At 39.0% G+C, this 27440-nt stretch overlaps 1 protein-coding gene and 1 long non-coding RNA gene across 15 annotated transcripts in view; one reads left to right on the top strand and one right to left on the bottom strand.

The window, feature by feature from the left end:
• The window catches only part of CAMK2D (calcium/calmodulin dependent protein kinase II delta), a 209009-nt gene that overhangs the window by 88932 nt on the left and 92637 nt on the right, over nt 1-27440 (top strand). For 9 of the 14 annotated variants that reach the window (XM_056356655.1, XM_056356644.1, XM_056356627.1 and 6 more), the window contains 6 exons: nt 2575-2629; nt 11099-11164; nt 13799-13871; nt 19751-19853; nt 26154-26237; nt 27224-27318. In XM_056356655.1, coding sequence (XP_056212630.1) covers nt 2575-2629; nt 11099-11164; nt 13799-13871; nt 19751-19853; nt 26154-26237; nt 27224-27318 — 476 coding nt within the window. Of the gene's footprint in view, nt 1-2574; nt 2630-11098; nt 11165-13798; nt 13872-13900; nt 14314-14895; nt 14969-19750; nt 19854-26153; nt 26238-27223; nt 27319-27440 lie in introns of those variants that run through there. The other 5 variants (XM_056356636.1, XM_056356617.1, XM_056356683.1 and 2 more) reach the window with 2 other exon arrangements.
• Nucleotides 16462-17363, bottom strand: LOC130157319 (uncharacterized). Its single transcript, XR_008824797.1, has 2 exons — nt 16724-17363; nt 16462-16657 (listed from the first exon to the last, which is right to left on the bottom strand). It is a non-coding gene; the product is annotated as an uncharacterized LOC130157319 (long non-coding RNA).

Here is a 27440-nt window from a genome sequence, read left to right as displayed (position 1 = left end):
ATTTTAAGATTTAATACAGTGTTTCAATTCCCTAAAGATGTTTCAGAAATCTGGGTTGTTTTACATGCTTCAGAGCTCTTTGAAAGCGGTTGGCAGCAAATACTCTGTCTCACCAGAACTGTATTTGGGAGCTCTCAATATCCATACACGATATGAGAAATCGAATATGAAGGCTTCAGCCTGTTTGAATAGAATGCTACTAGCACTGCGAGCAGTGAGGAGGGGAATGCTGCTTTGAATTAAAAAAGTGTTCACAGAAAAAACCATGCTTTGAGTTCTTACTAATCTGTTTCAGGAACAGACAGGCAGTTTCTATCAAACACTATAGCTATGTATTAAATCTTGCGAAGTTTAAAACTTTTTCAGAGAGGTATATGCAAAATGTACTTGCTGCACTCCAAAATTTACTTTTAGGATTATGTTGCATCTCTGTGACATAGCCAAAGGTCTGTAATTAAATCCCATTTCTGAGCACTCATTCATGGGTAGTATCTTTGACGCTACTGTACAAAGTAGTGTACTTTAAAGCCAGATGTTTTAGGGGTCTCTGTTCTAGCTAGAAATTTCAGGATACTGTTCTAGGCTAGTATTTGGTGCGCATCTCACATTTGGTTTGCTTTAAAGACCAGACATTTGGGGTTATTGAAATCTCAACTCGAGCAACACAACAAGAAAGTAAGTTGATTTTGAGTTTTTGTGGGACTTTTTTTTGGCAGCAAACTGTTACCTTGGTCTTTTATGTTCAAGGCTTGCATTTTGTACAAACTCAGACAAATCTAGAATATAGAACCAGCCAAAACCACAAATTCTGATTTAGACCTACTTGGCTCTTCTGAATCATCACGAGCTCTGGACAGTGAGTCAGCCAAGACATGGTTTTCTCTTCAGTGTTGTGTAAACACAAGATGTTTCCCTGGGCTAAATATTATTAAGTAAAAAAAGTAATGTTTATTTGGTTTTTTTTAAAATGTCATGTATTTTATAAAAAATGGTTAGTACATAAAGCTATAATCAGGGGAAATCTGCAAATCACTTTCTTTTACACTTCCTTCATCAGCTCAGTTTTGAACATGAAGCAGTTCCTAGGGTACCCTGATTTTTTTATTTGATTCTATAACTGTTAATGATTTGGATCAAATTACTGACAAAGCTTCATGTATTGTGGAAAAATTAGCTTTGGAAATTGCCATTTCATTTAAAGTAGTTAAGAAAAAACACAGGACTTAATTCATAGTTCTACCACGATGTGACTTAAATTCTTAACATTCAGAATGAAGGTTCTGCAGATGACTAATGCGTTTTTGGGGAAAACGTTAGTTATGGATATATAGGTGTATGTCAACATGACATGGGGTTTTAATCATTAGGATGCTGTAAGTCTGTCAGCTGTGACAAGCACTGGAAAAGCTAATGACTGTTTTCTAGACATTGCATCCTTTTGCTTCTGGCAAGTCCTCTCATGCATTTTACATCTTTCAGGAAATCGCTCTTCACAGTGATTTAATGAGAGGCAGTTACCTTGCTCAGCTGGCACACCTCCAGGTGCTCGCTCCTTTTCTCCTCCTGCCCACCCTTGCTGTCTGTAGGTCTGGCTGAGCACCCACAGCCGGGTGGTGGGTAGTCCCAGTCCCTTCCCTTTAGTCTTTCAGCCATGCTGTTGGCTGCCATTGTAGAAGTTCAGCATGGCTTGGTGGGCGTTAGTCTGCCAGGAGATCTCTGTCTTTGTGACTCTTCACCATTCATGTGGTTGAAGTGGATGGCAGGTAAGAAGATTAGAGGGAAATATATCTTTCTATGTAATAGAAATATGAGCAGGAATATAACTTATTCCCTTCTTGACCCCATTTATTTTAGTAGAGGCAAATGCTTTTAGTTTGCAGTGGTGCTTTCTCTTTCAAAATCAGCATCTGTTTTCCGATTATGGAATTTGTTAACATAGCCCTTAAAGTTTTTCTGCTGAAATCTGTGATTAATCGTGCCTTTTTCTTTTCTCATCATGTTTTGTTTACAACTTTCAGGATGTAATACTGCTGAGAAAATAGTTGTATGAGATTGAGTACTGTTTCAAGATAATAAAAGTCCATTGACTGGGGACTCCTGTGTATGCTTTTTAAAAGATTGATTGGAGGTTCTGCCTAGGAAAAAGGGAGTTGAATCATATTAATACAGTATGTTAAGATGAAGTCTGCCTGAGCTTTTAGTACTTGTTAAGTCATGATTCAGCATGAAGGACAAAGGCAAGGTACAGCGTGTGTGTATGTGCCCATACATGCAGGAGGTGGTAGGAAATGACTGTGACATAGCAAAAGCAGAGCTCCTTTAAAAATAAGTGTACAATGAGCTGTGTGTACAGTCTTTTTGTTTATCTTACCTGTTGAAAAAGACTGTTTTGAAGGTAGATAATAAAAAAGCAAACAACAAAACCAAAGACAGATGAGAACAGACACAGATGCAATACCAGCTCTACAGTAGAATTATAATCCTCCCTTCTCCCCCAAAATCAAAGAGAGACATTAAAGACATGGAAAAGATGACTGGTGTTTTATCTTTTTTTTTTTTTCCCCCTTTCAATAGTGCGGCTTCATGACAGCATATCAGAAGAAGGATTCCATTACTTAGTCTTTGACTTGTAAGTATGTGTTTTGCATATATTTAGCATGTTGGGGATGCGTTATTCAAACTTTTAGATGTAAATTCAAACTCACAAGATAAATGCATGATTCTGGTGCAGTGAGTTGGATAAACAGATGTAAACTGAGCTGGAAGGACACTAACATAGCTGGTCATTTGCATATGGAAGAGCTGATTTATAAATGTTACTGTAAGAATTCCATATTAAAAACTTGGAATAAGTGGGGCCACTGCTGAAGTGGATTTTAATGTAAAATCTAGGTATGTAAGTAAGAGTTGCATATCTGCCAAAGCTAAGCAAACATACGACTCAGAAAAAATAATTTGCTGGGAGCCAGTTCTCTGTAAAGGAAACATAAAAAAAACACGTGGAACAATAGTTTCTCTACAGAAAATCCCCATCGCTGGATTGAAAGGTAAGCCTGAGTTTCCTAGAGGGAATGACTCTTTCAGTACTTTATTCCTGATTCATATCTTGCTGATACATAGAATGTTTCATTTTGACACCATTCAAAATACAAAATGCCCAGCATATAAAAAGGAAGTTTCCTACTTAATTCCCATTTTGCATCAGGAATTTGAGTCTTGTGAGTTGTTCAGGTAGTGACTGTGCATTATGTGGAGCTTGTTTCCTCTAGATAAGGCTGTTCAGTGGAAGAAGGGATGGTGACAACACAAAGTATGTGTCTCAGACTTTTAACTTGAAAAGAGACACTGATGTTCTTCACTCTTCCCAGGGACAGGCAAACTTCTCCACTCAAAAAGTTAGTGCTTTTGGTTCTGGGCATGGGAAAACATGAATGATTAGAAATTGTCTTTCAAAACTGACTTAATTACGTAAAATTATCTTATTTCAACTGCAAATTTTTCCAGGGCAGTTTATGTTTTTGACAAACAACGCACTTGCCTCACCCCCCCTCCTGCCCCTGAGCTTTCTTAGGCCTGGTGTGGTTTTGCTGGTTGGAATGAGAACGTGTTATTTCCCCTAGAAATGTGGAAGAGCTCATTTCTAAGCATACTAACTGAAATACTTGCCTTCAGCATAGGTAAATTAAAACCTAGATCTTCCCCAGTCAGTTTTGTGCTTTCATGTTCAGGTTACGTTCTGGTTTATTTTCTGACTTAATTTTTTTAAAGAAATCTGTGAAGGCTTCTTCAAGACTTGGTTTCAGACTAGCAATGCAAAAATACTAAATAGTCTATCTGCAGTGAAGGCATTCAGTACTCAAATCCTAACTGGGCTCAGCAGGAAGATATATCTGATTTGTATATATCCCAGGTAACTGCTCTGACTTGGTAATGGCTCTAGGGCACAACATGTGTACTTGTTCTCTGACATGCACTGGGGTTTATTTCACCGGTTTTTTTAAGGACTACAAAGGAAATCTTTCTATGTGGAAATGGAAAAAAAATTGAATACTGAACATTTCCAAGAAGTGCGTGCAGAGTTCCTCTTTCTAGGGACAATATCCCTTTTATAAACTGGCGGCATTTTTATTTTTTTGTTGTACTACTGTACTGTTAGAAACTATGGCCTACTGTAATTGCAGTTAGGCTGCTTGTGCCTTAAATTCAATATATAATGCCAGACATATCTCAGGAGATTACGATTGTAATGTGAACTAGAAGGCATTTGAAGAACTTAAAGTTGTAGATACCACTATCTATATCTTGATAGTAACAGAACAAATAGAAGCCTGTATTCTGCAATAAAAATTAATACTTAATCCAGAGATACCATCTTGGCAGAAAACTAGATTCTGCAGGAAGCATTCTGCACTGGCTGGAAGGAGCTTCCTCTGTTTCCCATCAGTCCCGTTCAGGACAAACATGGGAACAGACACAGACATATGCTGTTCATTTGGAAAGTCTGCATGGCTTTTGTTTTCATCCTCTTCAAAGAAAAGAGTTCTTCAACATGTATATACAGTGTTTTATGTTTGCATCATGTGGCTTGGTTCTTTTCTCAAAATGAATTATTCTGCAAAAAAGAACTAAAGTCTAAATGGTAGAGGTAGTGACTGTACCGACTGATAGTTATCTTTGGAAAAGCAACGTGTTTCATTCTTGAAGAACTTTTGCCTAAACAATAAGGATAGCTTTTGACAGTTAATTTTTCATTTAGATGTAAGTTACTTCTTTAATGCTTTAATGCTCCCTAGTACTATTTATTAGTGAAACATCATCTTTTAATGCAGTTAAAATATGTGGGTTAGTGGCTTGCTTAAACGTACGCAAAACTGCTGCCACAAGAAAAGGTACCTCATGTACTTCCTTAATATGAAGGCCAAGTACATGCTTTTATTTATTTTATTTTTATTCAACAGGAGCCTGACTGTGGTGTAACACTGTCACTCCACCCACGCACACCATTGTGTCATTATCTTAATGATTTCTTTCAGACTGTGTGGGATTCAGTTCAACTGTTTCTTTAGAAATTTCTTGTAGACTGCATCCCACATAAGAAAGTGGAGAGGAAGACTGGGTTTTCTGTGAACAGAGAAAACCAATCATTGTCACTTTCTATTTTGAATTTCTAATAATCTCTTTTGATTTAATGTGATAGAGATGTCTGCAATCTGAAGGAGAAGTTTGTTGCTTCACTCTGTATACCTCAGCGATAGCTGCGCTTATGTCTGGAGGAAAAATAAAAGAGATTAAGGAATAAAAAGATTAAGGTACTCTGTTACAGGCGTACGTTTGGGTGAAGAGTTCTAATGTCAAAATGGGAAGGTGCACATCTTTGAAAATCCATGTGGAAACTGGACATTGAACTATGAAAGGTGTGCTTGCTGAAAAAATGCAGTGTTGGGGTGTTGCTGTAAGAAGCCCTCCACAGGAGAGAAACAGATGTACCAAAGTATTGACCTATCATATATATGTATATATATATATATACACATACACACATACTTTTTTAAAAAATATAAAATCTATCTTTGGTTGTTGACTCCCCATGTCTGTGTCATGGCAGTATCATTCTGGAAAAAAAAAAAAAAAGTTGTTTTGCACTTGACTAGGCAAAGCAGTGATTTTCCAGGTCTTGTTGATGTCACTGCCAAGGAATAGAGGCGTCTTACTGATCTACCAGTATGTCCTACATCTTTTAGAAAATTAACTAAGATAGCCTTCTGTGATACTTCTCCCAAGCAAAGGACTTCCTTCTCTTATGTTTCACTCACTAGAGATAATGAAATGATTTGCAGATTAATAAAATGTGCATAGTAAGATTAGTAATGGACTTGAAGCTTTTTACTCCTCTTCCCATATTAGTTAAGGCAACTGTAGTTAGGATTTGCATCTTTCTGTCAGCCCATTTCAGTTGCTAAGCACGAATGAGATTTTCTTCACTGTTAATGATGTTAGATGAGTTCAAATCCAATCAATTCCGTCAGTATTAATTGCTGTATCTGAATGGAAACAGCTGTAGCACTTGAAGACTCTCTTGTGCAAGTCAATGAGATTCTCTTTTTTCAGTGTCTCCTGTTTTAATGGATGTCATGAGAAGCAACAATTGGTACGTTAAGAATCCTGGTATTGCTGTTGAATTCCAAGCAGAGGGACTGTACCGAGTAGAAGAAACAAAAGTAGCCCCAACCCCCCCAAATGTAATTGCAGAACAACATTTGCCTAGGCTAAGTGCCTGAACCTTTCTTTTTTGGAAGTAGAAAGGTCACAGATAAATGTAAAAAGTGTATGTCCACTGTAATTTTGTAAGACTGCTTCCTTGCACCTTCATTATGAAAGCAATTTAGGAAATAAGAAATGTAAGGTAGGAGGAAACAACACCAGTGTGATCATCAGCAGAGCCTTTTTTAGCTAGTTTTGCTAACTTGGGTATTCCTTTTAAAAATCTTGTATTTGTAAATTTTCCTAATCAATCGAATATGGTACATGAAGTCGTTACAAATGTTTGCAACAACAGACTGTGGCATTTAACGCTGTAAATGCAGTAATTTGTTTTAGTGAGTGTAGAAAGTCAGTTCAATGAAGCAGTTACAAATGGCTTCTTAATGTACCTCTTCCGAGGGGTAAATAGAAATAGCATCCTTTGTAGGTGGAATCTTCCTGCTTCCCCCTCTCTGCAGTTTTTCTGAAAGACATACCTGGTGCAGAGGGTGTTGGTCTTTCTACATGCTGATTGTACTTCTTTTGTTTAAACAAACCCATGTGCTTTATTTGTGGCCATTTTAGTACACTCTTCAGAAAATTATGAAATAACAATAATAATCTGTGAGAACCAGTGGCTTTTACTTTGTACCCTGAAAGTTGCTGGAGCTCATAGCATGTAGTCCTGTCATGAAACAGGACTTCACTGAAGTCAACAATAAATCTGTATCAGAAAGGCACTGAGATTGATTTACTTCCCATTTTCATCTTGTGGGGAGAAAGTAGCTTGGCAGCTGTTCATGTAGCTTTATAGCAACTGACCAAAGTTATTTGTGGTTTGTTTTGGTTTGGGTTTTTTTGTTTGGTTGGGTTTTTTTACTTTTTATCCCCTGCTTTACAGTCTTCACTTATATTGTTCATAGCCTACCTGGATATATTTGTAGATCTTAACTATGCTGGTAGTTGCCTTCTAATTTAAGTACACAGACTAGAATCTGTATGACTGCTGCCCCACCCGAATGGTACAATGTATCAGTTTTTCATTATTTTAGCCTAGGGAAAAAATACAAGTTTCATAGAAGCAGCAGCCAAACTGTAAGTCAGTCCTCTATTTTCATTTATTTGTGTGATTTGATTTCAGAGATCAGCCCAAGCATTTCTGTTGATCAGCAAAACCTTCAAGAGTGACAATTTTGGCACCCCTCTCCATGTAAGGCACTTTGGTGCTCCTACTTGGTAACAGAGTCATGCATTCTCCAAAGAATGCATCACACTTGCATTTCGGGTCTTGGCCTTCGCTAGGCAAGGACGACCTTGTAACTAAGGATCTATGTGTGTAGTTGGTATTCGTGATAGATGTCTCAGGTCCCTCCCTAGCCATCGTGTTTCATAATTAAACATACAGGGGGGAGAAACCCACCTAACAAAATGACTTCTAATAAAGAGTAGAATGCTTTGTAGCCATTTTAGTATTAAACTGTATGGAGTATAAAAATAAGTATATTGGTAACTGCTCTATTCTTTCTTTATAAAATCAGCGGATAACATAGGTTGGTAAAGATCCCTAGAGATTATCTGGTCTAACCCCCTTCTTGAATCAAATGGCACTGGGATTTGTCAAGGTTGGAACATCTTCAGGGTTGGAAATTCCACAACCTCTTTGAGCAGCAAATGCATAGTAAATAATCAGAATAAAGGAAGAAGAAATCTTAAATCTATTTGGTATTTCCAGTGTTTCGGCTTGTGCGTTGCCTTTCATGGTGTTTCTGTGTATCTACCCAAAGAACTGTTGACAACAGTACAATCTCCCCTGAGCTTTCCTGTCTTAACAGTGAAGAACCCTAGTTGTCTGTCTCTCCGCATGCCTCCAACTCCTACACATTTTGGTGGCCCTCCATTAGACACAGTGCATTATGGCAATGCCATTCGTGAACTGGGCAGCCAAAATGGAACATAGTACTGCAGGTGTGATCTCACGAGTGCCAAATGCAAGGGAAGAATTGCTTCCTTCAACCTGCTAGCTGTCCTATATCGTGATGCAGTTGACATTTTTTGCTGCAAGGGCACATTGCTCATGCACGCTCGATGAGCAAAGGCCACTTACATGGCTATAACTATCTTCTTGGAGTCAGAGGCTCAGAAAATACAGGTGAGTTCTGGCCTCTCTTAGTCCCTAGCGCTACCTTCCTTCATTATGGCCATTTAGCTGTCTTCTGACAATTATTCCTAATGTATCCTTCAGAATGACAGAGCATGGGAATTGTTTGCTACTTGTTTGGTTGTCAGTGAAATCCACCTGCTCTGTTCCTGCTTTTATTTTTTCATTGTTTAACAACAGTTACAAATGCCAAGGAAGTGTATAGTGTCAGCAGATAACACTGCATATCCCTTTTTTTCTCTGTGCTTGAGAAGAACAAGCATCAGCTCGATGTTCTCTCCCACTGAAATGCACTTTGATGACAGCAGCTTTTTTTTTTTTTTTTTTTTCCTTGGATCAAAAATAAAGTGTTTTAGGGAAGAATAAGATCAAAGGATGTTTTGTTTTTTCATTCATCACAAAGTGAGAATTATTCCTCTTTACCAGAACTGTGGTAGACAAATATATATGCAAAAATGAGGTATCAAAGAATGTCAAAATATATATCAATCAAACATTTTGTGTTACAGCAACCAAAGCCAGTTTCTGGAAGGTAGAAGACAAAAAGAAAGAATACAGATGAGCAACCAGCTATTGTACCACCTCCAGATTTGATTGCAGACTTTTGTACAAAATAGCATTCTGTTACCTGAAAGGGATGTCAGTGAGGTATAACTCAGAGAAAGGATGATGTAACCCAAACGTAAATGGAAACCTGAAAATAAAGTTCTTTAACTGGCTTTCTCAAAGAAAGGAGCTATGCTGCTGGTTGAGCAGGTCATTTCTGTCATCATCGAATGTGACTGAATGACTGGAACAATTTTGTAACACTATAAGTGTTAGTACGGCAATTTGCAAATGAATGTTAAGTTTCTGAAGATTCCAAGTATTCTCACTTTTTATTTTTTTAATCCTGTTAAACTTAATTGTATTCAATAATAATTGTATTTGTTGTAGTATAGATTTTAAAGCATCTTGATCTTTAAGCATCTTGTAGCCCACTAGCTTTTACGTTTGGGAATTTAGAATATAATATGCTATATGAAAATTCACTACATTCATAAACAGTAATGAAACAGGAACATTGATGTCCCATCTAGGAATTATTTATGTGGGCATATCAGTAGGATTAAGGTTTTGGAAAGCAGGAATCAGACTAACATGTGCAGCCTGTCTGTTGAGGATGTGTTTAGGTGCTCTGGTTAGGCTGTTGCACTTGGATACCTCACATTTTGTGCATTTCCAAGGCTTGCATCTGTTTTCAACCATTCAGTACAGCACATGAATACATGAAGATTTGTATTTAGCTGTGAAAGTATGACAGTGTATTCCATAAAAGAGAAATGATGAGTATAGTATAGGAAAAGTCTTCCTTTTTCTTTGAGTCCATGCTCTTGTTGACACAGGCAGCCAAGTTCTATGATTTCATCTAAAAGCTCATCAATCTTCACCTTAAAACTAGAGTGCCTGTCTCAGTTACTTTACCAAAAACCATATAATTACACCAGGTTTATGGTGGTTAGAAAACTCTGCATGATTTTAACCTTGTATTTATTCACAGGTATCATATGCTTATTTATTATTGTACCAATATTGTCCCTTACAGCTCTCCTCTATGGAGAAGATGGTTAATGCTCTTTATCTTCAGTATTTCTTTTCATCCCTCTTAAACTTTGTTTTGCCAAGCTAAACTGACTGCTTCTCCAAGAAGGTATGATGAGTAAGTGAAAGGACAGCCTAGTAGCAATTTTTCTGCCCATATTGCTGTTTCAGTTACCTTTTCTGAAGGTACATTACCAGAACTGTGTACAATATGAGGAGGGGGTTCACTGCTGTATGTAAGGACATTGCTGCCACCTTATTTCACATGCATTCCAAGACTGTGGTAGCATCCTGCTGGTGACTCATTCTGGACTGTCATCTTTGGGGTTTAACAGCACAGCTTTCTTTCTTTTTACTACTTCCTACTATTAAACCACTGGTTGTACAGTGAGTATGCAACCAGGCACAGTTGCTTCTGTTAAAGGTCCTCTGGATCATACAGTTCTTCCCTTATACTATTGAAGCTTCTTAAAATATTTTGTGGAGCTTTCACTAACCTATTCCTACTTTCTTGACAAAGGTAACTGAAAATTACCTAGGAAAAAAAAATCTGCCATTGAACTGATTAAGGTAGTCTTGCTTCTCCTGATGCTCTCCTTCCAACTGAGTAATCTTTCTAGCAAAAGCACAAAAAGCAAGCCACCCTGGCAGATGGGTACCCCTCTGTTGTGTTTTGACCTACCCATAAAGGCCTTTTTCCCTTTTTGGCATTATTGTATTTTCCTTTCTTACGTCTGTCTTAGGTTACAGTTCTCAGTTGATCCTGAACTGTTCTGAACTTGATCCACAATTTTCCTGGTTGATCAGTTCCCTTTATTCTTGTAGTTTTATCGTTACTTTTGACATCCTTAACTGATGTATGGCATCTTGCCCAATAAGCTGCTGCTCTTTGCCTTTATTTTTTCATTATCATTGCTCTTCCACTGCATCCTCCTTATTCACACAATGATTTGGATGGACAAACCTTCCACTTCAGCTCCTTCACCTTGCTGGTCAAGACCTCTTGCATTTCTGTACAAATATTTCAGTTATTCTTCTCTGACTTCTCCCTGTCAAGTTAATTTAAGGTACACATTTTCACTTCTGAAATCTCCTTTCTCATCTTGCTTTTTCTAACAGAGTCACTGGGGGTGAATTGTTTGAAGATATAGTCGCAAGAGAATATTATAGTGAAGCAGATGCCAGGTAAGTCACTTGTTTTTCTAATGTCACCTTTAATAATTCTAGGATAGTTACTTAAATCTCTCATGGTGTTTGGCATCAGTTTGGCTAGCACAGTCTGTGAGACTCTAGGATTTCTCATAGAGTTCTCTTTGCCTTGGAAGGGCACTATTTGGTGTTTTGAGCTCATGACTCTGTGGTAGAGAACTCGTATGAAGTCTTGACGTCTGCTGATCTGAAAAAGCCAAAACTGGACCTCAGTTTGTTAAAGTAAACTTGTGAAGTATTTAAAATATTACCCAGTTTTCTCCTCTGCAAACTGGACATAACATTTCAGCTCTATCAGTTAGGGATTATTACACTGGCTGATCAAAGTTTGAGATACATGTTGGTCTTGAAAGAATTTTACATTAAGTATAATTTTTGTTCTCAGTCCAGAAGTACTAATTTCCTTTTTATATTTAAACATTTTTGCTGTGTTTCATCAATAAGCAATTATACTGTGCATCTCATAGTCTGAGCTCAAATACAAAATCTCCAGCAATTTTCTGCAAGTGCTTGTTGAAAAACTTGAAGAATAAGTTGACGATTATCATAATTTGCATGCTGACATAAAGTATCAGGGCCATTTTTTCATCTCAATCTGTTTGCCCTCATACAATAATAAATCTTAAATATTCTTTTATAATTACGAATCTTAAACATTGTGGTCAATTACTTTAAAGAAAATATGTTCTACCACTACACTCTCAACAGAAAATTTATCTCAAAATAAATTAAAAGAAGCCTCATGATTTTGTGTGTCCATAGTCACACACCACCGCATGTTTTTAGTGAATATAATTTTCAGTTACTCTTTCACATTAGGAATTAATTGGCAGATGACCTGAAAGCATTAAGTGCCCCAAACAACAGAAGTAGGATAATAATGAACAAGGAACTTACCCTGACTATTAGGAAGCTTCCACTGTTTATTGCTCTTACTAACTTCTGTAGGAATGGTAGAAATATCATCACTTTTAAGCCTTGAAATGTGGAACACCTAGAAAAACACACTGCAGAAGAGAACAGAATCAGTACTTTAGGTGGGGTAGAAGGAGAGGAGCTATGTTTAAAAAAAAATTTGAATTACTTTTTGCCTGCTGTGATTCTATCAAATTTTCTAATATTGATGCCAAAGGCCAGCATATGGTGTCATTGTGTGTTTTTGAGATAGTTGTGATTTCAAAAGAAAAATTGCAATGATTTTTTTCTGTTCTAAAGTTATGACATATTGGAAGGGGCTCTGCATGTGTGTGTATATATATATATAGGATATATATATATGCACTTTATATATTCAGTAAAAAGGTGACCAAATATGTGGAATATGTCGTTACCATGCATCTCTGTATTTTTATATATATATATATTCATGTGTGTGTGTGTATATATATATCTATATATATAGTGCGTGTGCGTGTGTGTGTGTGTATCCCTATAGAAATAGTTAATGGACTTGACAGATGCATATGTTGAGACTGTAACACTGCTCTGTTCCTGCAAGCCCTTACTCATGCAAGTAGTCTTTACTCATACAAGCAGTCAGTTTCAGTGAGTTGTGTACTACTTGCATAAGAAAGGGTTTTCAGGCTTGGGCTCCGGTTACTGATTTATGACCATTCCTTCTGAATTCCATGGTCAAAAACATTTTGGATGAGCTGTATCAAATCCTTGGCCCTTGACTGCTGTGTGTTACTTACAGTCACTAACTCCTGCCACAAGGATATCTTTAAAAACAAATTTATAAGCTCTTGTGGTGCCAAAAAACATCTAAAAAAGTTCCAGTGCTCTAAAACATGAATACTGTAGTTGTGCTTTTTGGCATTGTAGGCTGGCCAAAACTTGCAAACCTGGGCATGGAAAAATAGGTGCTAATTAAATCATTTAAAGCACCAAAATAAAACATTTGTTTACATTTTAATGTGGATTTCCATTTCATGAGTGACTCCTAAACTAGCACTTGATGATATTTTAAATGAAAATGCATGCCACCTTTTTGAATGACTTGGCTTTTATTCTACTAATAATTTTTAAGAAACCATTAGATTCAAAATGAGAAATATTTTGCTTTTCCTTGGCTTTTGACTTTTTTTGTTTAATTTGTTTTCTGTATACCATTTAATTTCTGAGCATTTTCTTGTTTCAGTACTCGTTGGAATGCTAACTTCACTGTAAAAAATTTAAAAAACCAAAATATATCACTAATTGTTTTATTGCCTTAACTTTATTTTTCCTGTAGCAGTTTTTGGAAACTGGAAAAAGCTTCCATGCTGCTGAATGAAAATACTATCTAATAATTCTGTTTCATAGGTGTCATACGTTCCATGTCAAATGTCTTTCTTGGTTTGTTTGGGTTTTTTTCTTTTCTTTTTTTCTTTTTGTTTTGTTTTGGTTTTGGGTTTTTCGGTTTTGTTTTTGGATGTGTTAGAGCTGGAAATATCTCTATATTCAACATTGTTTTGTTCCAGTTCAGTGTGCAATCAAGACTTGTCAGGAGGTGTAATACTGTTTTTGTTCTTTTTTTTTTTTTTTTTGAGTTTTATTTTATTTTGTATTTAATGTGATTATGTGCCTTTAAAATGTTCTCCCTTCCATTCTGCCCTTGTATCTTTGCAGTCATTGTATACAGCAGATTCTAGAAAGTGTTAATCATTGTCATCTAAATGGCATAGTTCACAGAGACCTGAAGGTCAGTATCTGGTGCCCATCAATTGGATGTAAGAGTTTGGGGTTTTTTTTTCCGCTGGGTAGGGGCAGAGGGTGGGTTGTCTGCGATGTTCCCTTGCCTATCCTACTCACCCTCAAAACAACTAGACGAACAAATAATGCATGATGCCTCTTTCCAGTTTGCAAGTCTACAGGCCTAATATACATCATGGCAAAAGGGGGAATGGTTGCCAAAAAACCTGTCTCCTTCCAAGGCGCTGGATTTATCCCATGCTGTCGATCGAACGTGTCTGGTATTCTATTAAGGTTGTCCATGTATCGCTGTGTACGCACATGGAGGTGAACTTTGGCTGTGATGTATGTCAGCTTGCAGATTTAAACGCCACTTCTGTTCTGAGACCCTGGGTTGCAGTAGCAGAACAACCGGTCGCACACTGCTGCATTAGAGTATGACGAACCCTCAGGCAAGTGATGCTAATTGCGGGCTGAATTGGACCGCGAGAAGTTAATGATTTACCTAAAACACCTCGCTTGGCCTTGGAGCGGGGTTTTTCCTTACATTGATGGCCGCAACAATTTGTAATGCCTCTGAGAGAGCTGTCAGTAATGACAGGAGGGGAAAGTGCAGAGGGTGCCAAAGATTGAATACAACCTCATCGGCGAATTATTGGCAAAATCCATGTGCTTTCACGACAGTTTTCCTTTTACAAAATTCGCATTAAAAACCATAATAACTTAAATTGCAAGCAAAGAAGGCAGCCGAGCTGAGGCATGCCTGCGAGGCTGGCCCCTTGCCGTGCGGGGTCCCGCAGCGGCGCAGCCTGAGGCCGTCGTGCTCTGAGCGGCGCGGGGCGGTGGCGCGGGGCGGAGCGGGGATCCCGGCACGGCACGGCACGGTACGGCACGGCACGGCCCCGGCCCCGGCCCCGCCGCCCCCGCCCCGCTGCTGCCGCCGGCCCCGCGCCGCCGCCCCGTGCCTGGCTGCGGGCGTGCGGGCGGGCGGTGCACGCTTGGAACTAACACGCGCCCCTGGTGTTTGCATGCAGTCATTGCATTCAGCAGATCCTGGAGGCTGTGCTACACTGCCATCAGATGGGCGTAGTCCATCGCGACCTCAAGGTGAGTGCTGCTGCCCCGCCGAGCCCTCCTAGCCGGAGCCGCTGCAGCCTCCGCCGCGCCGTGCCACAGCGGAGAGCAGCCAACCCTAGCGCAACAGAGCCTTGATCAGTGGACATGTAAACGGGTTTCTGTCCCCCTCCCTTTTTTCCCCCCCTCCTTCACCTGTGCACAAGAATGAACTGCTAGCATTCACTGGAGAAAATCTGCTAAAGGCTTGCCAACACCTAGCTGGCCAGATCTGGGCTGCGAAGACAGCCGCCAGTCAGCTGGCACCTGCTGTGGGTACCAGGGAGAACAGCAGTCGCTTTTCGAGCATTTGGTGTATTCATTGAATACACAATTCTTCTCTCTTGTCATACAGGGCTTCTGGGGCAGGGCGTGGGGGGAACTTTCCATCTCACATCAGCGTAACTTGGAGTGCTTCTGGGAAGCACGCTAGCATTTGCATGTCATGCATTTTAGTGACAAAAGGCCAGCTGCTGTTAGATTGCTGGCACAAAGACCTCTCTGTCCTCCAGATGATGACTGGGCTACAGCACATCTTTAGAAAGTGGGAATTTCTACAGTTTTCTCACCAAGATCACCTGAGGGAGTCAAGTTCCTTCCGGACAAACAGTAGCGTCGGGATAGAGGCTTCAGAAAGAAAGCTCTTGTGTTGAGAAGAGCATTATCTCTTTCTTAACCATCTATATGTCCACATGGCTGGAGATGTCAGCTGCAGAAATGCTCTCTGCATTTAAAGCACTGAAGGAAACGAGCAGAGATCATTTTTCTTTTACTGGGAAGCTCAGAGAGACAAGTCCGTCTCAAAGCTGGTAGTAAAGTATCCTTGTGGATAAAGGAGAGGACTTAATTTGGGTACTTGGACTTCAGGATCCTCAGGTGAAAGAAGACTTTATTTTGAAATCAAATGGAAGTGCACCATCTGAAATGTCAGATCCTTTACAGAGGCAGAGAAAAAACAGTATGTGGGCTAAGGCAGTGAAACACACTAATTCCTTCTGGCACAGCTTCTTTGTCTCTTACTTTCCTTTCTGAGTGAGTTATGGGGAGCAGGAATTTCCTCCCAGGATAGGAGCTTTTTAGTGGTTATCATTAGTAATAACATTGGAATCAAAATGGCGTCATCTTTTTTGCCATCCTTCACTCCCAAGGAAACAACTGTCATTGTCTGAATTTGTTGTCCTATCGTTGTCTCTATTGTTGTCCTATTGGAACATAAAGGGTTACGCTCTGAAAGCTCAGAGAGCATGATGGATTTCAGAGACAGATACACAAAACTCTCTACGGACTTTGCGCTTCTGGATTTTCCTGTGTTGCGGTTGAACAACAAGAGACTGACAAGTCTCTCCAATCCATAAAAATTCCATGGCAGCCAGATAACATGCAACAAGTTTAAATGAAAGGATGTCAGATTTGTCCAGCTGCTCCAGCGATTCCTGTCCTCACTGAACATGCAGTACTATGCTTCTAGCATGAAAAATAATTAAAAAAAAAAAAAAAAAAAAAAGGATTCTGGCTGTGCAAGCTGAAAGAATAAGGAATGCTCTCTAGTGCTTTTCATACATTCACACAAACTAACCTTTTCTTTGGAAATGCATTAAATCCAGATGTTCCCTGCTCCAAACCATGTGTGGATTTCTTACTCTGGTAAATCCAGGATGAATTGGAAAAACGGTGTGAGAAAAACTGTTTCTGCCAAGCTGTAGTACCCAGTTTCATTTCTGAAAGTGAAAACTTCAGGAGGCAGAAAACGATCCTTCTGCACTTACTACTTTGTGACAAATGAAAAAAAAAAACAAAGAGTGAAATGAAAGACAGTGATGAAATCCTGGCAGAACTCCCCATACTGAAAAGAAGATGCCGAGGCCCAGGACCATGTCTACAAGACATGTAGAAGATGGTTGTGTCCTAGCAAGGATCCTTAAACTGCAAAACTTGATGGATTTTTTTCCCGATGACTCAGACCACAATTTGATGACGTGGTTGGGGGTGGGCAGGGGAGCAAGAAGAGGAGATTTTGGGCAATCTTACTTTATTTAACTTCTCTTTTAGCGTAATTTAGTAGCAAATAGAGAAGCTTTTGCAGCCTCTTATGACCTGCAGAAGTGCTTGTTGCTGCTCCATTTGTAATCCTTAGTGTAAGTCAGAATGGTGGTGGATCCTAGGGAAAAAAAAAAAATCTTTTTTTTTCCAGAAAGAAATTAACCTGTTAGTGGCAGTTTGTCTTTAACAGATGGTAGAAGTGCACTTCCGTATAGTTATTCTAGATCTTGGAAGTCAGCAGCATTGCTGCTTTTGTGAAACTCTTACGATTATGACCTTTTTGCATTCCCCCACACCCCCAAAGTGAATGCTCTAGTTATATTCAAGGAAGAGTACACAGAGGCTTAAGTACTTGATCTCGAAGAACCAAAGACCTTTGGAAAAATAAGGCATAAATCACATTATTTTAAGTAATTTTAGTAGTTAATACTGCCATTCTACATGCTTGACTGCAGCCAGTCTGCTGGTAACACAAGGTGACACTATTGAATCCAAAGTACGAGTCCTGAGGGGCCCACACTAGGCTGTTAATGTTTTCCAAGTAATTGCAGTCATTCTACATTAATGCATGATAATTATCCAGTATGCTGCTCGTCATCCTGAAATGACAGCTGCATGTTGTTTGAGTGCATAGTCCCACACAGCATTGCCCAAAAGGCTGTTGGCTTTGGCATATGAGTAAATCAGGAAATCTGCTTCAGCTTCTGTTGAAACATACTCACCTATGACAATGGTATTTCTGCAGAGCACTTTGATTGGCATGGTAAGGACATGTACTGTAATGAAAAAAAAATATCCCAAGGCGGGCGAACAAACCAGAAAAAACCCAGCAGCACAAAACTTTTGAATGGAAATTTTGAATGGCATCACATGTTTCAAAATGGTGTGCTTGGTAGGTTAGTGCTTGTGTTTCAACCAAGAGGGTGAAGCATTTCACTGCTTTTGGCTTGCTGAAGGTCACAACTGAGTAGGATCATCCATTGCTTTAAGAGGTTTATAGAAGTGCATTTCGGGCAGTAATTACTGTAAACTTCTCTCGCTCTGATGGGAAACCTTCAAGAACTGAGTGCCTGTACGTTGCAATCAGCGTAGTTAACTGACAGGCAGTGTGACATTGCTTAAATTGGTGTTGATGAAGTAAAGAAGAGTCCTCAAGCTATTCAGTCGGTGTTTGACATAATGTAGTCAAAGTGGTTTCTGATCATTTAAGTGAATATAAAGATTGTATTTTGTTCTAAGAGACCTTAATCTCAATTTTAAGAACATGTGGAATTAGAAGATTCATCAAGTAACTATTGATGAAAGGTTTTTAAACCTGTCTTTTCTATGACGTAGCAACAAGGGGTAAGTGACAGAATGGTGTTTGTAAATTGCTGAAAAAATGTTCCTTTACAGTTTGGTGAGAGGGGAAAAAAAACCCCACCGTTAAACTACAGTTTGTCAGGGCCAGTTGTGTTGTTAATTAATAGAAGTATCACAGCGGTTTAGGTCTTAATTAGGCTCAAGCATATTTTGCTGCATACTTGACAGATGTATTAAAGATAGCCTTTACTGAAAGAAGCTTATGATCTTTAATTGTATCCAAGCTCTGTACCTGCATGGGATTAACTGTAATCACATAAATAGTCCCTTGGAAAACTATGATTGCTTCTGGGTTTAAAACAAAATACTCACTTAAGAGTTTGCAGGATTGGGTCCCCAGTCCCAGACTGGATATAGTGAATTGTCTTGTGATAGATCACTACAAAAATTGTTTTTGGAAGAGTCACAGCAATACCCTTGAAAGTGAGGGTTTGTTATATTGTAAATGTAGAATGAAACCTTCTTTTCAAAGTAATGGAGATAGAAAACAAAGGAATGGCAAGAAAATGCTATAGAGGTCACAGTTCTCTGAAATAACCTGTTGAATTCTACAGTATTGTGTAAGGTTTTTTTTAAAAAAAAAGTTAAGGTTCATAGAATAAAGTTGTCTTTGGACAATTTGCATTTGATGTATTTGCTAAATTAAGTTAAAAGAATATGTTATCAACAGTAAAATGAACACCATTGTTTTGTTCAAATCCTTTTAATTGTGTGAGTGTACTGTAGCATTTGATTTCGGATGTGACCAACGTGCCCTAAAAAATAACAGAAGTGGGAACTTTTTCAAACTTCCATTCTTACTTGTAATAGGTTTTCTACAAGCAAAAAAGTGGGCATGCTGTTTTTGCTGAAAGATTTGCAATGTAAATACGCCTGCCCTCTAAATACAAATACAGTAATATGTCTGCTGTTGTTAGGCTGTCATGCAAAACATGTTTATGTTTGACAGTTATAGATGCCTGATCCTGCAAACTGCATAGGTTAGCCTAGTAATTAAAGAATACATCTCTTTTGGGGTTTTTCTGCAGCATTTTTCTAGTAGTGAGCTCTTAGGAGTCTCTGAATTGTCCTATCACACAAACAGGTGTCGCAGCTCCATATGACCATTCTCCTCTGGTAGATCTGCACGCTGTCCTTAGTCATGCTGTCATGGGATTGTGACGGCTGTTTACAGGCCTGGTGCTTCTTTCCAAGTAGGAATGGAAAGTGCATTTTTTGGTATTTCATGGAGAAAACGCAGGGGGTTTTTCTCTTTTTCACTCCTTTAAGTATTTGTTCTTTTCCAGACCACCATAATTAAAAAAAAAGTGAAATCCCATATAAAATATATTTACTTATCTTTTCATCTCAATTTTTTTCTCTCTCTGAATAAAGCCTGAGAACTTACTTCTAGCTAGCAAATCCAAGGGAGCAGCAGTAAAACTAGCGGACTTTGGGTTGGCTATAGAAGTCCAAGGAGAGCAACAGGCTTGGTTTGGTAAGTAATTTTTTTTATCCCCTCACCATTTATTCAGCATAGCCATTAGGCCTCCCAAAGCACCCGAACTCCTACCCTAGTGTAAAACATGCAGCTGTGTGATTACTTGATATGTAGCATTAAAGGATACCTTGTTCGTGGTTTGATCCCTACAGCTGACTACACTTTAGACCAGGGGTCCTCAAACTTTTTAAACAGGGGGCCGGTGTGCAGATGAAGTGGCAGGCAGTCATCTGCGGCTGCTTGGGTCGCCCCCCAACCCGCGGCAGGGGGTAGGTGGTGGAGCGGGGGGGTTCTGTAAATATCGGGGGCCGGACTGAGGACCCTGGTGCGCCGTATCCGGCCCGCGAGCTGTAGTTTGAGGACCCCTGCTTTAGACCTTCTTCTCCAGTAAAAATGTTATCTGTAATTCTAACCAAATTAAACAGAGCTTGGCAGCAGACCTTATTTATTTAAAAAAAGAAAAAAAGAAAAAAAAAGACAAACAAATATCCCCCAACACTTCAAAAGTGACCTGTGGCTATACTTCCAAATCTCAGAGCTCTCTTTGACAAGAAGTAGATCTGCCTCATAGCCTCCTCTTCACTAGCAGAGGGGAAATCACCTTACCAAATGACATAAAATGATCTAGGAAAAAGTCTCTTACGTTGGCACAGCTGTGTTCATCCTGGGGATTTTGCCAGCGCAGCGGGATTGGTATGGGGTAGGATGGAGGGAGAGCATTTTAAAATTCATGCTTCTAGTAAATACAGCTTTACAAATGTCCCTGTTGCATGCAGTTTTAAGTTCCATTGACATTTCTTGACCCTGAAACTTAGGTTTCCTGGTTCTTGGCTTGTCCTAGCTGTTGTCAGCCTGTTAGTTTGACTTAGGTGCACATGAGTCTCTTCTCCTCCACTTTTCCTTGTGTATCTAGAAGAAGGAAATATGGGTGTAGAGCCTGGGAGGGAGATGGGGAGTTTCCACTTAGGTGCTCAGATGACTGAGGAGTTAGGCTATAGGTTAACACTGCTGAGTGGACCTGTCCAGTTGTCAAAACATGTCCTCTGTCAACTGGACATAGGTGAAAATTTTATTCTGAAGCACTTCGGAATGTGATGTGGAGAAAAAAAAAAAAAAAAAAGTTTTTTGAGTACCTGAGGCTGTAGAGAGTCATCCACAACCAGATCTTGCTGTGACAGTACAAGTTACCTGTCCCAGCTCTTTATATTGCTGCCCTAGAGGTGACTTCCCCTTCACACCTGCAAGTAAAACTGTTCATAAAACTGTTCTTTGACCCACTGAGGTGAAAATAAGCTGGCTTATTAAAAATGTACAACACATGTATAAGCATCTCACATTAATAGATTATGGAGAGCATAAACCCAAGAAGGTAAAGGGTGGTTAAAAGCATCTGGACCCTTACACAGTTGTCTGGAAAGGGTTGTCTATCCATAGCTTACGAACATCTTCTGAAGTTGGAACTGGAGTTTCTCGGCCATTTCAGTGATTTTGAAAACATTATCTTCATCTGTAAGGGATCTGTATGCTTGCTTGATGGTGAAGGTGACAAAGATGTATGGGAACATGGAAGCAAACTCGTGTGTGTGCATCTGAGAGCTCATTCTGTGCTCCAGACCTGCTCATGAAATGTTGGAAAGGGACGGTGTCTGCCCTCTTGAAGGTGGCAATTGATGGGGTAAACCAGGTCTCCAGAATCAATACCTGGAATGTATTTTACGTGTCCTCTACAGTGCTCTGCTTCAGGTTATGAGAAGAGGATAGGAGTAGTGACTTAAACATTACGTGTTTCTTTGTAGTTCCAGTAAACTATTCCTTCTTTTTTTTCTTTTTTGCTAATTAAAAAAACCAAACTGCTAAGTGCAGATTATTTGTTACAGTTAACAGATGCCCAAAGGAAGATGGTGGAAAAAGATTTAATACTGATTGTTTTAAATAATAAGGCATGTACAAATGTGATGCGTCTATCTCATGTACTACCCTCTTCGAACAGATGTGACGCACAGGACAAAATATGTTTTGTAAATCCCAGGACGAAAAAAATACAGAATAAAATATTTATAGCAACTACCTATTCTCACTTAAAACAGCTAGAAAGTGCAGTTTAAAATTAAACAAAGTGATTGTGAGTTTGCTGTCGACGCCTAGAACAAAAGCACAAAGGTTTTTGTGCAGGCAGTGGCCTGAGAGATTGAGTGTTTGAAATCAAGGATAAAACTACATGTGGATGCACAGGCAGTACCATTGGACATATGTTGGTAGCTTTATAAGCTAGCCTGTTGTTTCAAATCCCAGCCTTTGTATAAATGGATTTCAGTAATCCACAAAAGACAGAAGAGATTGCTCCTGTACATTAACAAATAGGCCAGTACAAGAAGAGTGGAACAGAAATAAGACAAAACGCAAGTGATTTCTTACAATGACAAAACATCAGGTAAACAAGAAGCATCTCAAGAAAAAGCAGAATGAACTTTAGGGGATATTTTCTGTAGATAATACATCTGTATGGATGCAGGTGATGCCCAGGAGGTTGCAATTTCCTGTAAAATCTTGCACGTTATTTTTTGGTCATTTGGTTCTTGTGAAGTACTTGGTTTAGATGTGTGGCATCATGAGGACTGCCATGCAGAACTTGGTAGAAAGGAGATTGAGCAGAACATCTCCAAAATACATGTGTAAGAAGAACAAGCTGGCAGCAAGGTAATAGAAAGAAATTAGTCTAATGTGGCTCTGTTTTTAAATTTGTGGTGTTTGGTAAGACTAGTACGTTTTCTACCTCTTCTGGAACTTCCTCTGCAAAACCTTTCTGTAATGGTCTTAGTGCCTGCCTTCATCTTTATGACTGCTTTAACAACGCAAAACATGAACTTCAATGTTCTCAACGTTTTGAACTTTTTCTTGCTTCCTTCCAAAAGATTATCTGCGTTCCACTGGATTCTGCAGCACTTAGTGACTCATGGCATGGTCTGATTCTAAGTATAGCTCTGCATCAGTGTGTTGGGGTTTTTTTCTCTTTTTTTTTTCGTTTTTTTTTTTTTTTTTTTTTTTTGAGTGTAGCCCTCTGGTGTGATGATTGCTTTTCTGCTTAAACCACGATATGCCTCAGCAGGAAACTGGCTAGAGCTCCGTGTGTTTTGGTATAACAGAATACTTTCCTGGTTTGCATGTTTGTAAAACAAACCTGTTCGTTGCCTGTTTATAGAAAAGTGTTTCAGGGTTTAGTTGAAACACTCCACCCTGTTAGCAGGTGTTTAATGTACTGGGAGAGTGTTGGGCGGGCTCAGCTGACTCACAGAGGCAGGTGACGAGTTGCCCCTCACTGAAGTCAGTGGAAGGACTGCAGTTAACTCATTGGTAGCTAGATTTAGTCCTAGTTGCATCTCGTATTAAATTAAGTCCAGTCCTACAACTGGGACTAATACACACCACTTAAGTCATTTGAGTAGCTTCACTAAATTAGTTTGCGAGCTGCATTAAATGTAGGTTGTCTACATTTAAGTCTTTTGGATCCAGCTGTGCAGGAAGAGAAGGCTGCCTGCCCTCAGCTGCTTGCTCTTGCTGCTTGCTGCCACCTTCTCCATATCATCTCACCAGACTGCTCCTTTGAATTTTTATTCTGGAGTCAAAGGGAGGTGCGTTAGCAAAGATGTACAGCTTCATGCAGTTTAAGCTAACATGGTTTGTCCTGCCGTTTTATTTTGGGATCTTTGCGTGACTGGTGTTGAGAAGGCTGTAAGTCTGGCAGGGGAATGATGAAAGCACAGGGCACATCTTAGAGCAGTAATCTCTTCTGCTGTGTGTTTAAGATGCATCTGTCTGCATTAAATTAATTTTATGTTGTAGGATTATAGTTAACCTTCAGTCCAGGTTTGACTTGTGTCACTATTTATGAAGTTAAGTATATATGTAATCTTTGCATAAGAGGGTTTTGAGACTGTAAGCTGTTTAGGCTGAGTAACATGCCATCTCATGTACACAGGCACCACTGAACTGAGCAAGGCAGAGCATTTGTCTTGGGCCCCTGAATGCTTATTTAAATAGGAGTGCAAGGTGGCACAGTTTTTTCTAGACACTGTACAGTCAGTCACAGTTTCCAGCTTTGCAAGTTGCTTTAGCCAAATTATTACTATTGGCAATAGTTCTCTGAAAAGTATACACACATATTGGGTTCCCTCTGACCAGTTATAGAATTACCTGATAAATAAATTGCCAATTTCAGTGTGGTTTTTTTCTTTTTCACCGAAATAATAACTCTTCTGTGTTTGCTGCTTTAAACAACTTCAGCATATATATTATAACCATACCAATTATTTCTGTTCAGACCCATTCTGTATCTTCATCAAGAGATAAAGTTAGCTAAGTTCTGTATTTATTTTTCTTTAAAGCTTATTTTCAAGTGATGCATGGTAATGTTTATAGATCTATGGGAAGTTTGAAAGTGGAGGCAACTTTACTTCCCCTTTACAATAAACAAAAATGTTAATGAGGAGCACTACAGCCAAGAAGGCATATGAAACATCACTTTATTTAAAGCTACGTAGAACATCCATTTTTCATCTTCTCAAAGGAGCTTACGATGTGTTTCCTGTATGATAGTACTCTTTAACAGTTCATAGCTCTCATATCAGGAGACTGCAAAAAACAAGCTTATTTTTCATGAAAGTATTTTAGCTATGTTCTCAGTAAAATATAGAGAATGTGTTCGTTCATTTCCTCCTCCCACTCCAAAATGATTGCCAGCTGCAGGGCAAAGGTTTCCTTTTTCTGTAGCTATACACTTTATACATTATCACCGTCTCTCATAAGTTCTGTGGAACCCAGTGTGGTATGTCAGAAATGACATGTGGTCCTTCACAAAAGCCACAAAATTTTCGCCTTTTAAGAATTCCCAAGATTTATTTTAGGCAAAGATGCTTGAAAGAACAGACTTACTAAATGAAATAGTACAGCACGTCATGAAGTTTTTATCCTTTACAGTGTCCTAAGAAGAGTCTACATTTATACCTACATTCTGCATTTCTCCTAAGAGAAAGTAGCACTGCTGGTAGTGAATAAAGAAGGAGAAACATACAAATTTTAAAGGCTAGATTACTTCAGAGATTGTTTTTTGTCAACTTTTTAAAGAAGGTTTCCAGAAGTGGAATAAATTCACGGAAATGAGTTTTGCAGTGGAAAGTTCGTAGCTGTGTGAAATACAAATGGCAAAGGTGGTGAGAAGGCTGAGCCCTAAGTTGGTGGTCTTCATACTAAGTAACAGCCAGTTGTGCTCCTGTGAAAGCTAATCCTGAACATCTCAGACCATTTACTTTGCCACCATCTGGCACTGGCTGAATTGAGTTTCCACTTAGGTGTGAAGAAATTTGAACAGTGTTTATACTTTCCTGTATTCAAAATGAGAGCCCTCTCCATACATAAGCTTTTCTTAAATCTTAGCCCTACATGTTGTTTACTCAGAAATCTGCCCTCTCATAAGACTGAATAGGGCTCTTTAAATGTAGCTTCTTATAGCTACAATGCTGTAGCTTTGCTGCCCCTCTGTTTTGTTAATTAATTTCCCATAAATGTCAGTGGAAGTACTCTGTGTGTGGTAATAGTCTTCACAGCTGACAGCTGATGGACTCCCAGAAATCTCATTCAAGTCATGTTTCCAGTCTTAATCTTTATAGTTTGGAGGTATTTTAAAAGAGCCTAAATTAGGCTAATGATTGAAAAAAAAAACCAAACCAACTCAAAAAACCAAAAAACCCCACAGTAACAGGCTTTGGCATGCATGGTGTGAATTTTCTGTCTTTCATTATCTCTGAGGGGATCACTCAGATAATGTTTCCCACACCTCCCGCTACCCTGTTAACTTTTTTGACCTTGACCCTGAGCCAGATGTATTTGCACCCCACTACTGGATGTCTTGCTACAGTTTATAGCAATGCAGAACTCGGGAAAGACGTTTCATCAGCTATCTCCTAATCTTTCTGGAAACCTTCCTCTGTTGCGCTGGCACCAGATCCTTGATAACACTGTTGAATCTGGAGTGCTAGTGTAGATGGGGAACCAGCTGTTTTTTTGCTGGCCTCTTGATTCTACCAGATGTGGTGGCAGAAAGGGATGTGCTAAGTCTATGTAAGTGTTCTCGTTATTGTTCATTCTGGGTGATTCACTGTAAAAAGAAAGCAGTTCTTTGTTGGTCAATGCAGTCAGTGGTCAATGGCTTGGGAAATAATGTCTTGTGGGCTGAGAAGAGAATCACTTAATTTTTGCAGAGCATGTACAACTTTTGAGAATAGTTGCCTTGCCTTTTGACAGGCTTTGCTGGTACTCCCGGATACCTTTCTCCAGAGGTGTTACGAAAAGACCCTTATGGGAAACCTGTGGATATGTGGGCGTGTGGTAAGAAATTACTCTGAAAGATGATGTTCGGTCCACCGTAAAGTATTTTAAGGGAGAGAGATGATGTCTAGGACACCTTATTTTTTGCATCAGACAATACATGTATAGGAAAATTCAGTCTTAATTTTTAGAAGAGGTAATTTTTTGGTTTTCTACCAGCTTTCTTTTTTTTTTTTTTAATTATTTGTGAAGACGTGTTACCATGGCATTCTTGGCTGTGTCTACACAACACACTTTTCACCAAGTATAAAAAAAATAGCTGCAGGCACATGATGCCTAACTAGTTAGAAAACATAACAATTCATACTGTGAGCTAGGCCCTAGTTTTGGTTCACAAGCAGCCTAAAATCCAATCTGTTGATATACTATAACTGCAGTTTTAAACAGTGAAACTAAATGTTTTGTGAACTTCAGTACAGAGCGATTAATTTATCATCCAGTTCTTGAAGCAGTGTGGTCTAGTGTACTGCCAAGTGGGGGCTAGCTAGCTGAGAACAATTGGTGGTTTCCTAATTTCACTTCTACGAACACTTACTTGATGTATTTATGAAGGCATTTTCCTTTAGTCACAGTGAATCCTCTCTGCAAGACTAGCAGATGGACTTTTTAATATCCTATTGAGCATGTATTTATAGAGATAAATTGAGTTGCCTGAATTTTCATTGCATGAGATTAGTTAAAACACAATTTTACAGGTACCAGTACAAACCATGATAAAACCAGAGGTAAAGAATGCATTTTCCTAGAACGTTCATGAACATTGGAAAATATTTCTCCAGCCAGCAGTGTGGTCATTACTGCCATCACTGTATAAGAGATTATCTTGTAAACCCTACATTTACTGTTTTCTCCAGTATGAAGGGAATATTTTTCAGTAGCTAGGATAATACTAATGAGCCATTTGTTCTACATGCTTGTCAGATGCGAAACACATTTCTGGGGTTTGTTTCGTGAAATCATATAATACTACTGTGGATTTTCTTTAGGTGTCATTCTGTATATCCTCCTGGTGGGATATCCTCCTTTCTGGGATGAAGACCAGCACAGGCTTTACCAGCAGATCAAGGCTGGTGCTTATGATGTATGTACTGTACTCTGTCTATTCAATTATTTTTAATGTACCTCTAAACAGGCTTTCTAGAGTGAAAAGTAAAATCAGAATTATTTCCTAAATACTTTTTTTATTGCTTATTTTTATGAACC

Source organism: Falco biarmicus, chromosome 1, assembly GCF_023638135.1.
Source record: "Falco biarmicus isolate bFalBia1 chromosome 1, bFalBia1.pri, whole genome shotgun sequence".
Classification (NCBI taxonomy): domain Eukaryota; kingdom Metazoa; phylum Chordata; class Aves; order Falconiformes; family Falconidae; genus Falco; species Falco biarmicus.
The sequence above is the reverse complement of the archived record's forward strand: the minus strand, read 5'-3'. Positions and strand labels throughout refer to the sequence as shown.